The sequence below is a fragment of the Lygodium microphyllum genome, chromosome 16 (assembly GCF_053477565.2).
Source record: "Lygodium microphyllum isolate KBCC chromosome 16, Lygodium_microphyllum_v1.1.10, whole genome shotgun sequence".
Lineage (NCBI taxonomy): Eukaryota > Viridiplantae > Streptophyta > Polypodiopsida > Schizaeales > Lygodiaceae > Lygodium > Lygodium microphyllum.
Genome location: NC_141150.1, coordinates 105,467,369 through 105,484,698, shown reverse-complemented (window position 1 = coordinate 105,484,698; position 17,330 = coordinate 105,467,369). Strand labels below are relative to the sequence as shown.

General features: G+C 43.9%; 1 protein-coding gene across 1 annotated transcript; it reads right to left on the bottom strand.

Moving 5' to 3' along the window:
* Positions 1–247: 247 nt before the first annotated feature.
* On the bottom strand, positions 248–1,523 carry LOC148023195 (uncharacterized). Its single transcript, XM_087695190.1, has 2 exons — positions 1,185–1,523; positions 248–924 (listed from the first exon to the last, which is right to left on the bottom strand). The coding sequence occupies exons 1-2, from the start codon at positions 1,311–1,313 to the stop codon at positions 484–486; spliced, it is 570 nt and encodes a 189-aa protein (XP_087551316.1). The 5' UTR covers positions 1,314–1,523; the 3' UTR covers positions 248–483.
* Between the last annotated feature and the right edge of the window lie 15,807 nt (positions 1,524–17,330).

Genomic DNA, 17,330 nt, shown 5'->3' with positions numbered 1-17,330 from the left:
ACCCTTCTACAAGATTTAACTAAAATTATATACTCTTGCTCTTATAATCACTCACCTAAAAAATTAACTAGCCTTACAATGTATGTTTAGACTCTAACGTCATGATTGTAAGAACACTCTCCCCTAAATAAGTCATGATTCTAGCAATTGAGCAAATCCTAATGAGCCAACCTTGTACACAAGGGGAGGCACGTGAACTTTGGGACGTTAAACTTTTTATGAGTTTCTCGAGCTAATTATAAGAAATTTGACAAAAGAAGAAACGTAACAAAATTACTTCATAAAAACAGTATTCGGGAGGGACCATTTATATAACAGAGATGTGAGAGCAGAACACAAGGTGGCGGCAAAGGCCTGCTGGCCAGTGGCTGTACAACGAGAGGGGTACGATGAGAGCCTGTGTGCGCGCGCGCGCGCGCGTCAGGGTGTGAGAGTATGTAAATAATGGCGTTCTTCTTTTCCCCCTCTTAATCCAGGAGCTCATCAATCGCCGTCAGAGCGATAAGAGGAGGGGCTCTTGAGGCCCACCTTCTCGGCGACGCGGCTGGCGTCGCGCTTGATGGCCTGCGCGGCCTCCTCGCCCACCTCTCCCAGGCCCCGCCCCGCCTCCGACACCTTCTTGGGGATGTCCCGCGGCAGCATTTCCGCCGCCGTATCCACCTCCCTCTGCACCTGCCCCTTCAGGCCGCCCACCACCGACTCGCCCTTCTCCTTCCCCTCCTGCCACGTGCGCTTGGCCATGTCGCCTGCCGACTGCCACGTGTCCTTGGCGGCCTCCTTGGTCTGCTGATACTCGCTGGTGCCGGCGGGGGCCTCGCCCTTCCCTTTGGAGATCTCGGCCTTCTTCTCTTGGAAGCTGGCAGTGCTGCCCCCGCCCTCGCTCACCATCTTCTCCGCCTCGTGGTTCTCCTCAGACCCGCCCGTCTATATATATTAGCACACAGTTCTAAAACCAAACAACAACTCTCTCTCTCTCTCTCTCTCTCTCTCTCTCTCTCTCTCTCTCTCTCTCTCTCACACACATGCATGGATGACACAGGTCATCACGCGCGCGCGCGCACAGAGTCATATTAATCGTACAGGTATCCCACACCCACCCACAGACACACACAAACCATACCCACCATACCCGCACAGAAACATCCCCCCCTCCCCTTCTCTCTCTCTCTCTCGTACATACGTACCGGCAGCGCTGACGTCGATAGAGCCCGCACCCTCCCGCTCATCTTCGCAAGGCTTCCTTCGCCGCTGCTGCTGGCGACCGCCGTATTGCCTCTCAGGCACTTAACTAACCGCACGCTCGCAGGAGACATGGCTGCTGGCTTTTGTTCTTTTGCTGCGTACTGCAGTCGAACCTCTTCTTCTTCGCCCTGTCGAATTGCCCCTCGCTTGTTAATGAACTATGATAACCCAAGCTAGATCACTCGCTGGCTTCCGGCGTCTGGTCGTCTGCCGGTGATACAATACACACGCCTGTCTTTCCTGTTCATCTTTGTATGTAATCCCATGCAATGACGACGCGTGGTGGCTGCGTGGGCAGTAATCGAATAGTCCATTTGTCCCTTTGCTTGCACTTACCCAGCTTACCAAAATGCGATGGTTAACAAGGATCACAATACGTACACGGTACGCCCTCTTTCTCATATTTTTTGGGTTCCTTGTCATTTTCGAGTTGAACCTGAGTCATACATTAGTTTTTAAAAATGTAAGGGAACTTCTTAGGAGAGAGAATTCTTAAAGAATGTGAACATCTATCTTTCATGTTAATCTTTATTATTGTATGCGCACACAACACATATTGAGGGTCCTTGGCAAAAGCCACACCATATGGCTGCAAAGGATAGTGTAACGCCTTGATTAAAGTATCCAAACCTCTCAAATAGTTACAAGGACAAGTGATAAATCTTATCAAAAGGCCTTCTTTTCCAAACAAAGATAGACAAACATTTGTTTCTAGCGTTGATTACTTGCTTGTATCACAAAAGCTCTAGGAATAGCAATGCATGGTGATAAGGATGTAAAGTGCTAATGATATAGGAAGATCTTTGCACAAAGCAACATTAGTTGGTTTACCTCGAAAATTGAAACCTGCATGTCAGCAACTTTTAATGATGCCAAAAGAGACAAGGTGTGAAATCAATGGCTTAATTTGTTGCATAAAGGTGTATAAACAAAATCACTAAATGAGGGCATCATCTAGTGCAAAGGCCCTCTAATAAGGGAAGTTCTGTCCATTGAAAACAAAGATTGAGGTTTTTAAAAGTCGATGGAAAATATACTACCATTTATAAAAGCAAACATTTACAACATCATCTTGTCAATGCATTAAGGTGAAAGCCTAAATACAGAGCTTGCCAAGCTATTTGCAAAAAAGCCTAATTATCCAATGGGCAGCTTTGAGCTTCTTATTACGAATGGCCAAACTAGTATCATGGGCTTGCTTATCCTATCCATAGGATTCCCTTAAGATGTAGTGCCAACAGCAACGATTTTCCTACATTTCCAAATGAATCATAGAGCTAAATCTCTAAGAATATATGATGAGTTTTATGGTTGTCCCATCAACCTCACAATTATCACCAAGAAGGACCACCACTTTCATGTTCACAACATTTTTTAAATTAGCATATACTTCATCCAAGTTTTGACCTTCCTCTAGATAGGTCTCATTTGTACACAATTCCAAGATCTCAATCCCATATATCAAGACAAATTGCTCACTTCCTTAAGATGTATAGCTTTAAAGATCCTTTTATTTTTCTTAAATTGGATCAAAAGCATAAGGGGAAAGCCAAATTCTCAGGTGCAAAGAAGGATCACCTTTGTTATTCGTCTCATGCAACCACCACTGGACTTTGCCCAAGATGGTGTTTCAAAATTTAACAATCCTTGAGCTATCTTGGAGTTCCTAATTCTCACAAAACACTCATTTTCCCAATAGATCAAACTAGTGAGCATGGGACCATATCCCTCCTTATGCACTTGCATCTTCAAGCTAGGTCATGATCAACAGAGCCCATGGCTACATGGAATTGATTATTTTATGTAACCCATGGCACAAGCAACTTGATTTCTCATAAACGGCTTCCAATCCAATGCCACCATCAGTCTTATTTGTAGTCAACATGACCCAATAAATTTGACACATAGTTATTTTCTCATCCCTAGCCCACACAAACCCCCTAAATAACTCTCAACTTGTTCCCATGATCTCTTTGCTGAAATTGATAATCAAGCCAACAAATCATACAATTGAGGTAAGGATAGATTTCATGATTAGCATTTTACCACCAAAGGTGAGGAAGATCTTTTGCCACTTAGGTACTTTGATTTTGATCTTGCCAAGGAACTCCACTCAAAGTTTATGATTTATGTGAAATCCCAATGCCTAAGGGGGGCAACCACTACAAGATGTAGACCTTATACCAACGTTAAAAGCGACAAAAATGTAAATAAAGAAATTTTTCCCCGTCGTCGCAAAAAACGTCGTTATTGGTGACGCCATAGAACAGTCGGTATTAGCATCATTATCAACGTCGCTATTTGTGCATTTGCGATGCTGATACCGACGCAAATAACGACGCTTTGCGATGCAAATAACAACGCCAATAACGACGCGTGCAGTAAATTTGTGACGCTAATAGCAATGGAACAAGAAAAAAAAATTGTGGTAGAGCACCAAGCTGCCCTGCTACATATAGCACTATGTGCTTTGTTTGGGCCATACAAAATAGTTTCTGCACTGTGTACAATGCTCGTGTAAATAAAGACAAAGTGTGCTTAAATCATAACACTGATACATGAAATAAATATATGATCACATAATGAAAGTGACTGGTATAATCATGGCAAGATATCACTACTACATAGAAAATGTCTACACAGATCACGTGACCAAAAAAGAAGGGTGTGTGAGCTCGAGGGATCCAAGGGTGAGCTATAGATCCTCACCATCCGAAAGCTCATCCCGCCCGCAAAGGAGCATCAAATGGACTCTGCAAAAAAGGAAACAACTACATATCAGTCCACTATACAATAATGCATTCTAATTAAATATGGTAACTACGGACAAGAAAGATGAGTAACTTACAGGGCCGCCACGTCCATACAATCGGTCGATCAATGCAGTGAGACCGTGCCTCTGTGCATATCGAGTCTCAAGGCCAATCCGATCGCGATTTGTAATGGAGTGCTGCAAAGGAAATAAAATAATAACTGTTAGAAACACGATTGTCAGTATAAAGGATATTGCAAAAAAATAAGCAAGCAAAACAAAACAAAAACTTACAAAGTCCTCCCTGTGGCCGTCACTCCAAAGATGATGGACCACTCCGGCCTCTAGTCGTGCCCTTGCCGCCTCGCGCTGCTGACTCCAACGTCCTGGAGAATTTGTAGCCTCCTCCCTCAGTCGGCGCCAGTCGTCTGCATCTAGCCACTCGAGCTTTGCAGGCCCACTCTTGAGTGCCTTGCATGCATCCAATTGTCTGTGTGACATATATTGACGCATGCACTCCATCATCTAGCTCGTAGAAAACCTATCTGTTGTGGCTAGTACCGAAAACTCCTCATGCAAGGATGCTACTATATAGTCCTTGCTCCCCTCCGGTATGTTTTTCCAATGATCCAAGACGTTGTGCCAAAAACTTGTTGGCACAACTCTCATGCGAGCCATCACCCTCCTCCCCTCATCATTCATGATGATGGCTCATATCCTATCATCTACAAGGTAGGCATACCCCTCTGGGGTATGCCTAAGATGGGTCCTCTCCCACCTGCAACCACGCTCCTGGGCATATCTAGGATACCCATGTACATCTGGTATACCGACCGGGGTAGTATCTATCAGAGTAGCACCCATAGGGGTGCCACCTGCAGATGGTTGAGAAAAAGCCGGAGCGACTGGAGTAGACGTCCCCACAGGTGTGACAAATCCCAAAGGTGACGCAACTCCAAAAGAACAACGAGACGGAGACACAGCGTCTGTGCCTCCACAGCAACCACCTGAGCCACACTCTCTAGAACCGCCACGAGAGCAAGGAGTAGCATCTGTATCTCGAGCCGACCGCGGGTTCACTGCATCCGTATCTCTGCAGCATCCCCCTGACCCTGAAGCACTTCCTCCGTCTGGCCCAAGTCAAGAGCGTCGACCTCGCGTGCTTGAAGCTGAAGCATCTGATCGCATCGAAGTAGATCTAATAGAGTGGCCTGACGATGTCCGAGACAGCTCCTAGTCTGCCATGTCTCTGAATCTCGCCATCTAATCTGGAGACATGCGCGTGAAGATATCCTGCAACTCCTCATCGCTCATCCCTTGACTCATCCTGATGCTCTAAGTATCCACAAAGGTCACCTGCACATTTAAAAAATGAGGTTAGCATAATCAATTTAAATAATACAAACCACAGTAATATAAATCTTTTAAAAATTATTTTACTTAAAATGTATATCTTATGTACCCTTATAAGCGATTGGTCAACGAATTGAGTAAGTGGATGCTCTAAGTATGAAGTATCCTATGGTCCCATGTCAATCTCCTGACACAACTCGGCATAAACTGGAAGGTCGATAGACATGTCACCACAAAAGTATGAGTCCACCTCGTTCTCAAAGAATTCTTGGACTCCTGTATTTTCATCATTGTTACCCGATGCTGGCTTCTCTATATGCTCCAAGCTTTCGGTGGCCTCCACCCCTTGCAATATCAACCCCTCTATTTGCATATTGTCCTCATCTATGCTCGGAACATCGCTTTAATCATATACTCTCGCACTTCGAGGAGCTGAAGGTATAACATACCACCATTGAGGTTGTCGAGGGTTTGGATAGAAGATTACATGTTCACAAACACATACAAGAGAGATTTAACTATTGTGACATGTACCATGTCGTAATAAAATTAATAAACAAATGAGTTCATACACCTATTCACAATGGGCCAGCAACACAAAGGTGACATGCAAATCCGTCTATTTTTTTCGGAATCTATTTCAAGAAATCCAGATGGACCTCGTCGAACTATTGCTCCAGCTCCTTCAAGTATCACTTTGAACCACTACACATCGAATAGTATCATGGAGAAGCTACGGTAATCCACCGTAACAATACTTTGCAAGTTTCCAAAATACTCCATCTCATCTATAACCGTATTTGGATCCATTACTCGTCGTCGGCTCTCTTGCTCGAACCTTGCCATGATACCATAGTCTGTTGTGGAGCGCATTTTATCAATACGCTCCACGCGAAAATGCCATCCGCGCGCGACCATGCTGCACTATATATTTTGTATTGTACATTGAAACACTCAATTAGTTATCGCATATAAAATATAGATACGATAAATCCTAAACATATCATCACCTTTGGACTACATCTCCTAGAGAATTCTCACTCCTCGATTGAGACCTCCGCCCCTTCGCGAGACGCTGCAGTCAAAGCTCCATGCAACCATTGCGTTGATATAAACTGCGGCATCTCCTCCATACTCTTGGGATATCGAATCGGTCGATGGCGCGTACTACGTCGAAATTCAGATCGTGCTTCCTCTCGATCTTGCCTAGCTTACTAGTACCTGGCGAGCCACGTCTCCATAGAGGCATGGTGCAACATACAAAAGCGATTCACTTTCTCCTCCATTGCAGCATCTATTATTTTTTCTACCCCATTTCCAACCACCACATCTCCGGTCAGTCTATCATCGTCCTTCAGCGACCATAGCATATTGTTGTCTGGATCCACCGTGGTTGGTAGCCATTGTGAAATATGCACTAGCGCCTCAGACACCAACCAACCTTCAGCCATGCTACCTTCTGGCCTAGCTCGTTGTTGCACAAAGCCTTTCAGGGTTTTCATGAAGCGCTCCAAGAACAACATCCATTGTGTATGGACAGGTCCAGCAATCTCCACTTCATCTACGAGATGCACAAGAAGGTGGATTTGTATCATGAGCATGCTGGTAGGCAGGTATTTCTCAAAGAGATAGACCGTCTCCATAGCTCCCCGCCTCACAAATTCAATAAAGAATGTCTTAATCTCCTTCTATGAGATCAGTTGCACTAAAGTCGACAACCTGTAAATGGCACCGCGTATTTCTGGAGTAAGACATCTTGTGATTGCGATCGGTAGTACAAACTGCCACAAATGAGAAAGCATTATAAACCATGAGTACACTCCAAATAGCAAAATATGTAGGCCACTTACAATCCATTCATAGTACAAACCTGACATATCTTATGGCAATCATGGGATTTTAGCCCTGATAATTGGTCGTCTTTAGAAAACGCTGACTTGAGAGAACGCATCATACGCGTCGGAGTGCGGATAGACTTGACTATTTGCTTCACAATGTGCTCTTCTTTAGTGGACAAAACCCAACGAGCGCGAGGTAGCTGCACACGACCATCAGCACTCGACTGCGGTCAAAGCTCCTCCATCTTGCCTACCTCCTTCAAATCCATTCGTGCCCCTATAGTATCTCTGTTTCCTGTGATGTGGTCCCATAGCAAGCTGCCCGCGTTCTTGAAAATATGCATGGGGTCCAACAAGTGGTTGATCTGTAAGTGGGTCCAATATGGCAACTTGTAGAAAACTGAGAACCGTCGCATTCCGTTTGGATGTGACTCCGTATGGGCCATTTTCATCTCGTACCAGCTTTGGGCATTCATGCATATTGGAGGTCGTCCAAGAAAACATTTCCTGAGTTCATGACCCTCTAGCAAGAAAGTGGCATGTCCTTGATATTCCATCTTCTTCATGGTTCGTGACCTTCAAGAGTCTAATTGTGACCCGCACAATGGACATGCATGATAACCTGAGGTAACCAGACCTACCCCAACACCTCTATCCAGTGAATACAAACTTGAATGAGCTATAATAGATATTACCAATGAGAACGGAAGCCTATTTACCTAAGCACTCTCTAAATCCCAGAAAGTCATGCATCGTCCATATGAGAATGGCTCGAATATTGGCAGACCGTCGACCATCGCGCTTGCTCATATCTTGCATGGTGACCCCCTCCTCCCACAAAATCTTAAGCTCATCGACTAATGGACAAAGATACACATCCATATTTTTAACTTTGTTTCTTCGTAGAAAGCCATGGAGGGATATTATAGTTAACAAGGACTATAGGCCACACACTGTAAGAAGTTGAGCGCAGACTGAATGGGTTCACACCATCCATTGCAAGACCGAGCCGAAGATTCCTTGGCTCTCGAGCAAAGCCTGGGAAGGTAGAGTCAATGTGGCTCCTTGCGCATGAATCCGCTGATATTCGTTGAACTCCAGCTATGGACCTATTCTGCGCATGCCACATTGTCAAGCTCGCCATGTCGGACGTAGAAACATGTGGTTTATGTGGGGGATAAGTGGAAAGTATCTAAGAACTTTTTAAGGGATGGTTTGCCCTTGCAAGTCCTGTCGATACCTGTGAGAACCACACTTTGGACATGTCTCCATAGTCTCATATTCTCCTCGAAACAGTATGCAATCATTGATACATGCATGGATGCTGTTGTAGTCCATGCCAAGCTTTCGTAAAACATGTCGTGCAACATCACGAGACTCAAGCATGGTACTTGCAAGTGGTTACATATGATACTTCAATAACCTGAAAAAAATCATAAAACACCTTGAAAAAGCACAAATATTTTTAATGATAGTGCCGAAAAGAAATCAATGAAGCATACGTACAAGGTACCTAATCAACTCGGTCACACTCGAATCGCTCCACCCGTATTTTGCTTGCACACTTAGAAGTACAAGGAGTGTCTTCAGGCGAGATACTCGACACCCATCATATAATGATATGGATGCTTCCTCTCGAAGAGAATCAGAAGTCTCGACATCCATGGGAATCAATGCATCGATCATTGCCTCCATCTCAAGCTCCAAGATTGTAGGTAAGTCTCGAAGGTTATTTGTCTCCTTTGGTATTGATGTATAGATTGGGTAGTACCTTCCAAGTGGTGGATTGGCTCAGGCACTCCATCCATCGCACGCCCATGAACTCTTCTAATTGGCCGCAAAGGGTGGACTCCTCCTTGGGACGAGACATCACCTCCCTGGATAGAAAATTTGCCAGCCACACCCGATCTTTTTATATATGGTATTCAATTAGCTTGCGAGTACAATGCATGATTGATATTAACTTTTCTTACCATTTGCTGGAAATCCAAGATCGCCTGATCAATGATCTCAGATTGAAACTCGCCGAAGCATCGTACGTGTTCTATAGACAATTGACGTTTTCGTTGAATTGCCAGCTTGCATTGAGAGCAAGGACATGGGACACGTTGATTAAGATACGCCTTGCGATCTTGAACATCAAGACCTTCATCATTTTCCATTTTGTCTACATTACGACAAACAATTTATTTTTGTTATCATTCTTTTTTTCTTTCTTAAATTGTTTAAGAAGGGATTTCTTCTCTTGTAACTCAGCAAAAATTAACGTATATAAAGTCTCGACCCACCCACCCACAAATTAACGTATATCGGAGTGTTTCCCGTCTCGTGGTGTTGCACGAGACCTCATCGAACCTCGCCACCACTCTCTCTTTGTTTTTTATCCATTCATTATCTCCTCTCCTTCCATCTCTCTCTCTTTTTCTTTCTTTATTATGTTGTATATTTATTCCCTCTCTCTCGTTCCTTCTTCTTTTTTCTCTTCCTCCCCCTCTCTCATTTTCTTTAATAAAACATATCTCTCTCTCTCTACTACTACTACTACTACTACTACTACTACTACTACTACTACTACTACTACTACTACTACTACAAAAAAAACAAGAAAAGAAAAAAAAACTACTATTACTATCACTACTACAACAACAACAACAAATAAGAAAACTAGACAACAATAAAGAAGAAAACAAAAAAAACCATTACTACAACAACAACAATAACAACAACAAACAAGAAAACCACTACTACTACTACTACGACCACGACTATGACGACTACGACTACGACCACGACTATAACTACGACTACAACCACGACCACGACCACGATCACGGTCACGATCACGACCACAACCACGACTACCACTACTACTACCACTACCACTATAATAAACAAGAAAAGAAGAAAAAAAAAAACAACAACAACAACTACTACTACCACTACAAGGAGTTGAGCTTATAGCGACGGCAGGTAGCGGCGTCGCTATTTGCGTCGCTATTGGCGTCGGTATTTACCGACGCAAATAGCGAAGGTCCACAGGAAAAAAAACGGACCGAAACAAAGCGCGGCTTTATTTCGCATTTTTGTATTTTGTGTTTTGAGAGCGAGAGAGACCGTCGTGAGAGAAGGAGAGGAAGAAGACTTGCCGCCGCCGCCGCCATTGTTCGCGAAGGAGAGGAGGAGCCTTCATCGCAAAGAGGAGCCACCCCACACTCGCCATATCTCATCGGTGAGTCTCCCTCTCTCCTTCTTTTGCTTGTTTAAGGTTTAAATCACTTTCTCTTTTACTTGTTTAGGAGAGGAAATGAGAGAGAAAGAGAGGGAGAGGGAGAGAGAGGGAGAGAAAGAGAATGAGAATGAGAATGAGAATGAGAATGAGAGGGAGAGGGAGAGGGAGAGGGAGAGGGAGGGAGAGTGCATTCTCTCTCTCCCTCTCCCTTTTGCTTTTGGAGAGTGTTAGGATATATTGTGAGAGGGAGAGGAAATGAGAGAGAAAGAGAGGGAAAGGGAGAGGAAGGGAGAGAAAGAGAGAGAGAGAGAGAGGGAGAAAGAGAAAGAGAAAGAGGGGGAGAGGGAGAGGGAGGGGGAGGAAATGAGAGAGGGAGAGAAAGAGAAAGAGAGGGAGAGGGAGAGGGAGAGGGAGAGGGAGGGAGAGTGTTAGGATATATTGTGAGAGGGAGAGGAAATGAGAGAGAAAGAGAGGGAGAGAAAGAGAAAGAGATGTATACTCAAATGGATAGCTTTATGGAGATGTATGTCTACTCAAATGGATAGCTTTATGGAGATGTATGTCTACTCAAATGGATAGCTTTTGTCTACTCAAGATGTAGTCCACCTGTGTGTGTATATTGGAACAATAACATATCCATGATTATGGTAATGGTATGCACTTTGATTTTTTTATGGGTACCATTACATCAACTCCTTAAGAGGGCTAAAAATTGGTCATACACTTTATAAAGTCTAATTAGGAGATTTAAGATGCATGATAATAGACTTATCGATAATGGTATGCAATGTGCTTTGCCATGGGCCACGTACATTGGTGACTCTTTAAGATGGCTTAAAATTGGTCATATCCTTCATAATGTCCAAGTAGGGGATCTAATTGTGATATGCATAATTCCTTGTTTTTGTATTAACTTTATAGGCATAACAAATTAGTAATCATGCTAACTAGTCAACGAAAGGACTAAAAGAAAATGATATCCTAGCTAATGGTCATTATGGTACTTTATCAAAATGAACCCAAAAGTATTGCTATAGAAGAAGAATCCCTTAACAAATTTTATAACTATAGTTGATAAATTTCATAGATGGCATTAATTTTTATACATGGACCTAGGACAAAAAAACCACATTACTAAGATAGTTTTTGTTGAGATTGATTTATTATTAGACTAAGAGATCCTCAATGATGCTCATAAATTTTGTTGACTAAGATTACTTATACTCAAAGCCCTCTAGTGCAGTTGTATAAGTAATCCTAGTAGAGCCCCTCTAAGATACTCAAAGTACATAACCTAGAGATCGTAGCTAGGTATATAAGGTATAATGGCCATACAAGAAGACACCTCAATAATTGACTGATCACCACTAAATCCCAAAGAAGAATCGTGTTCCATCCCCTTCAACTCTATATTCACCTCGTGAAAAACTTCATTAATCATAGCATCCTTGTCACCAATCTTTTTGTTGCAATGATGAAGTAACATATTCATCACTTTTCCTTTTAGCATCTAAGACATTATCCAATCTTTTAGTCGAGTCCAAACATTTAGTCTTCAACTCATGAACCTTATGAACCAAACATTTAGTCTTCAACTCATGAACCTTATGAAACAATGCTTTTTTTTTTTACAATAATGAATAATTATCTACCGAGACAAATAAATCCTTGAGCATGGTATATGGCCGAGATATAACATCAATAAATCTCTCAACTACTATGTCCCATGCATTCTTTACATCAATCAGTAAAGCATTTCTTATATCTTGAAGTTTAGATTTCAACACCATGGATGCATCAATATCAACCTCAATGTTTTACAAAATTTGCTTCTCAATCTCTTACAGAGGCTAAAACCTCTCAAGCAAGAGCTTATGATCAACTTGCAACTTGACATACATGGAGGAGCTATCCATTTAAGCCTCGGTTTCCCAAATTGTATTACAAGTCATTAAATTGTTTGTTGTAATGTAGATAAGATGCAAAACGAAGAAGTTCTTGTTGTTCAAGATCGCGAGGCGTATCTTAATCAGCGTGTCCCATGTCCTTGCTCTCAATGCAAGTTGGCAATTAGACGAAAACGCCGATTGTCTATAGAACACGTATGACAATTTGGTGAGTTTCAATCCGAGATCATTGATCAGGCGATTGCGGATTTTCAGCAAACGGTAATTTGAAGTTAATATCAATCATGCATTGTACTCGCAAGCTAATTGAAAACCATATACAATAAGATTGGGTCTTGCTAGCAAATTTTCTATCCAGGGAGGTGATGTCTCGTCCCAAGGGGGAGTGCACTCTTTGCAGCCAATTAGAAAAGTTCGTGGGCGTGCGATAGATGGAGTGCAGGAGCCAATCCACCACTCACAAGGCCAATCTATACCGTCAATGCCAGAGGAGATAGACAACCTTCCAGACCTACCTACAATCTTGAAGCCTGAGATGGAGACAATGATCGATGCATTGATTCCCATGGATGTTGAGACTTCTGATCCGCTTAGAGAAGAAGCATCCATGCCATTATATAATGGGTGCCGAGTATCTCGGTTGAAGACACTGCTTGCACTCTTAAGTGTGCAAGCAAAATACGGGTGGAGCAATACGAGTGTGACCGAGTTATTCAGGTACCTTGCACATAGGCTTCATTGATTTTTTTCTTTGACACTATTATTACAAACATTTGTGCTTTTTCAAGGTGTTTTATGATTTTTTTCAGGTTATTGAAATATCATATATTACCACCTGCAAATACCATGCCTGAGTCTCGTAATGATGCACGACATGTTTTACGGAAGCTTGGCATGGACTACAATAACATTCATGCATGTATCAATGATTGCATACTGTTTCAGGAGAATACGAGACTATGGAGACATGTCCAAAGTGTGGTGCTCACAAGTATCGACAGGACTTGCAAGGGCCAACAATCCGTTAAAAAGTTCTCAGACACTTTTTGCTCATCCCCCGCATAAACCACATGTTTCGTACGTCCGGCATGGTGAGCTTGACAACGTGGCATGTGCAGAATAGGTCCACGGATGGAGTTCAATGAATATCAGCGGATTCGCGCACATGGAGCCACATTGACTCTACCTTCCCAGGCTTTGCGCAAGAGCCAAGGAATCTTCGGCTCAATCTCGCAATGGATGGCGTGAACCCATTCGGTCTGCGCTCAACTTCTTACAGTGTGTGGCCTATAGTCCTTGTCAACTACAACATCCCTCCATGGCTTTCTACGAAGAAAGGACATCTCATCCTTAGCTTGCTCGTCCCAGGCCGCTAGAAAGTAAAAAATATGGATGTGTATCTTCGTCCATTAGTCGATGAGCTTAAGATTTTGTGGGAGGAGGGGGTCACTGTGCAAGATATGAGCAGGCGCGATGGTCGGCGGTCAGCCAATATTCGAGCCATTCTCATGTGGACAATGCATGACTTTCTAGGATTGGAAGAGTGCTCAGGTGAGCAGGCATCCGTTCTTGCTGGTAATATCTATATTTTATCTCATTCAATCAAGTATTCACTAGGTCGTGGTATTGGAACAGGTCTGGTTACCTCAGGTTATCATGCATGTCCATTGTGCGGGCCACAGTTAGACTCCCGAAGGTCACGAACCATGAAGAAGATGGTATATCAAGGACACGCCGCTTTCTTGCCAGAGGATCATGAACTCAGGGAAGGTTTCCTTGGACGACCTCCAACACGTATGAACGCCGCAAGCTGATACGAGCTGAAAATGGTCCACGCGGAATCACATCCAAATGGAATGCGACGATTCTCAGTTTTCTACAAGTTGCTATATTGGACCCACTTACAGGTCAACCACTTGTTGGATCCCATGCATATTTTCAAGAATGTGGGCAGCTTGCTATGGGACCACATCACAGGAAAGAGAGACACTATAGGGGCACGAATGGATTTGAAGGAGGTAGGTAAGATGGAGGCGCTTTGGCCGCAGTCGAGTGCTGATGGTCGTGTGCAGCTTCCTCGCGCTCCTTGGGTTTTGTCCACTAAAGAAGAGCACATTGTGAAGCAAGTAATCAAGTCTATCCGCACTCCGACGGGTATGATGCGTTCTCTCAGGTCCGCATTTTCTAAAGTCGGGGCTAAAATCCTATGATTGGCATAAGATATGTCAGGTTTGTGCTACGAATGGATTGTAATTAGCGTAGGCATTTTGCAATTTGGAAAGTGGCCATTATTCATAATGCTTTCTCATTTGTGGTGGCAGTTTGTCTTGCGGATCACGATCGCAGGATGCCTTACTCCAGAAATTCGCGGGGCCATTTACAAGTTGTCGACTTTGGTGCAATGGATCTCACAGAAAAAGATTAAGACGTCCTCTATTGAATCCGCGAGGCGAGGAGCAGTGGAGACGGTCTGTCTCTTTGAGAAATACCTGCCTACTAGCATGCTCACGATACAAATCCACCTTCTTGTGCATCTTGTGGACGAAGTGGAGATTGCTGGACCTATCCATATGCGATGGATGTTCTTCCTGGAGTGCTTCATGAAAACCCTGAAAGGCTTTGTGCGACAGCGAGCTCGGCCAGAAGGTAGCATGACCAAAGGTTAGTTGGTGTCAGAGGCGTTAGTGCATATTTCACAATGGCTACCAATGGTGGAACGAGACAATGAAATGCTATGCTGAAGGACGATGATAGACTGACTGGAGATGTGGTGGTTGGAAATGGGGTAGAAAAAAGAATGGATGCCTCAATGGAAGAGAATGTGAATCGCTTTTGTATGTTGCACCATGCCTCCATGGAGACGTAGCTCGCCAAGTACCAGCAAATTGCAAGGCAAGATCGAGAGGAAGCGCGAGCTGAATTCCGACGTAGTACGCATCATCGACCGATTCGATATCCTGAAGGCATGGAGGAGATGCCGCGGTTTATGTCAACGCGATGGTTGCATGGAGCCTTGACCGCAGCATCTCGCGAAGGGACAGATGTCTCAATGGAGGAGTGGAAATTCTCGAGCGGATGTAGTCCAAAGGTGATGAGGGGTTTAGAATCTATCGTATCTAAATTTTATATGCGACATCTAATTTGAGTGTTTCAATGTACAGCATAAAATATATAGTGCAGCATGGTCGTGCGGACGGCATTTTCGTGTGGAGCATATTGACAAAATGCACTCCACAATGGACTGTGATGTCATGGCAAGGCTTGAGCAAGAGAGCCGGCGATGAGCAACAGATCCAAACACGGTTGTGGATGAGATGAAGTATTTTGGGAGCTTGCAAAGTATTATTATGGTGGATTACCGTAGCTTCTCCATGATACTATTCGATGTGCAGTGGTTCAAAGTGGTACTTGGAGGAGCTGGAGCAACAGTTTGACGAGGTCCATCTAGATTTCTCGAAATAGATTCCAAAAAAAAATGGACGGATTTGCGCGACACCTTTGTGTTGCCGGCCCATTGTGAACAGGTGCATGGAGTCATTTGCTTGCTAATTGTATTACGACATGGTTTATGTCACAATGGTTTGAACTCTCTTGTACGTATTTGTGAACAAGTAATCTTCTATCCAAACCCCCGACAACCTCCATGGTGGTATGTTATACCTTCAACTCCCCGAAGTGTGAGAGTATATGATCAAAGCGATGTTCCGAGCATAGATGAAGATAATATGCAAATAGAGGGGTTGATATTGCAAGGGGTGGAGGCCGTCGAAAGCTTGGATCCAGCATTGGCTAACAATGATGGAAATACAGGAGTCCAAGAATTTTTTGAGAACGAGGCGGACTCATTCTTTTGTGGTGACATGTCTATCGACCGTCCAGTGTATGCGGAGTTGTGTCAAGAGATTAGCATGGGACCATAGGATACTTCATACTTGGAGCATCCACTTACTCAATTCGTTGACCAATCTCTTATAAAGGTACATAAGATATGTATTTTAAGAGAGATTTTTTTTAAATGATTTATATTACTGTGCTTTGTGTGATTTAAATTAAATATTCTAATATCATTTTTTATCTGTGCAGGTGACATTTTCAGGATGAGTCGAGGGATGAGCGATGAGGAGTTGCAGGACATCTTCGCACGCATGTCTCCAGACCAGCTCGCGAGATTCAGAGAGATGGCAGACTAGGAGCTGTCTCGTTCTTCATCAGGGCGCTCTGCTAGATCTGCTTCAGCGCGATCGGATGCTTCGGCTTCGAGCAGACGATCTCGACGCTCACGACTTGGGCTAGAGGGAGAGAGTGCATCGGGATCAGGGGGATGCTGCTGTGGAGACACGGATGTGGTGTCTCCGTCTTGTCGTTTAGCTGGAGCTGTGTCACCTCCAGGATTTGTCACATCTGTGGGGACGTCTACTCCAGTTTGAGTGCCACTCCAAGAGAGATTACCCCCTCAGTACACCGGATGTAGAGGGGTCTCCTAGATATGCCCAAGAGCATGGACGCAGATGGGAGAGGACCCATCTTAGGCAGACTCCTAGGGGTTATGGATATCTGGTCAATAGTAGGTGAGGAGCCATCATCATGAATGATGAGGGGAGGAGGGTGATGGCTCGCATGAGAGAGTTGTGCCAACAAGTTTTTCGGCACAACGTCCTGGATCATTGGAAAAACATACCGGAGGGGAGCAAGGACTACATAGCAGATAGATTTTCTACAGGCTGGATGATGGATTGCATGCATGCATGCATGTCACACAAACGATCCGACGCACGCAAGGCAATCAAGAGTGGGGCTGCAAAGCCCGAGTGGTTAGATACAAACGACTGGCACCGACTGAGGGAGGAGGCTACAGATTCTCCAAGACGTTGGAGTCAGCAACGCGAGGCGGCGAGGGCACGACTCAAGGGCGGAGTGGTCCATCATCTTGGGAGTGGCGACCACAGGACATATTTGGAGGACTTTGTAAGTTTTTCTTTTGTTTTGCTTGTTTGTTTTTTTGAAATATT

Coding starts and splice junctions, on each gene's coding strand:
- LOC148023195 (XM_087695190.1), bottom strand. CDS start 1,313: ATGTCTCCTGCGAGCGTGCGGTTAGTTAAGTGCCTGAGAGGCAATACG. Junction 925..1,184: donor TATCGACGTCAGCGCTGCCG/GTACGTATGTAC, acceptor TAATATATATAG/ACGGGCGGGTCTGAGGAGAA.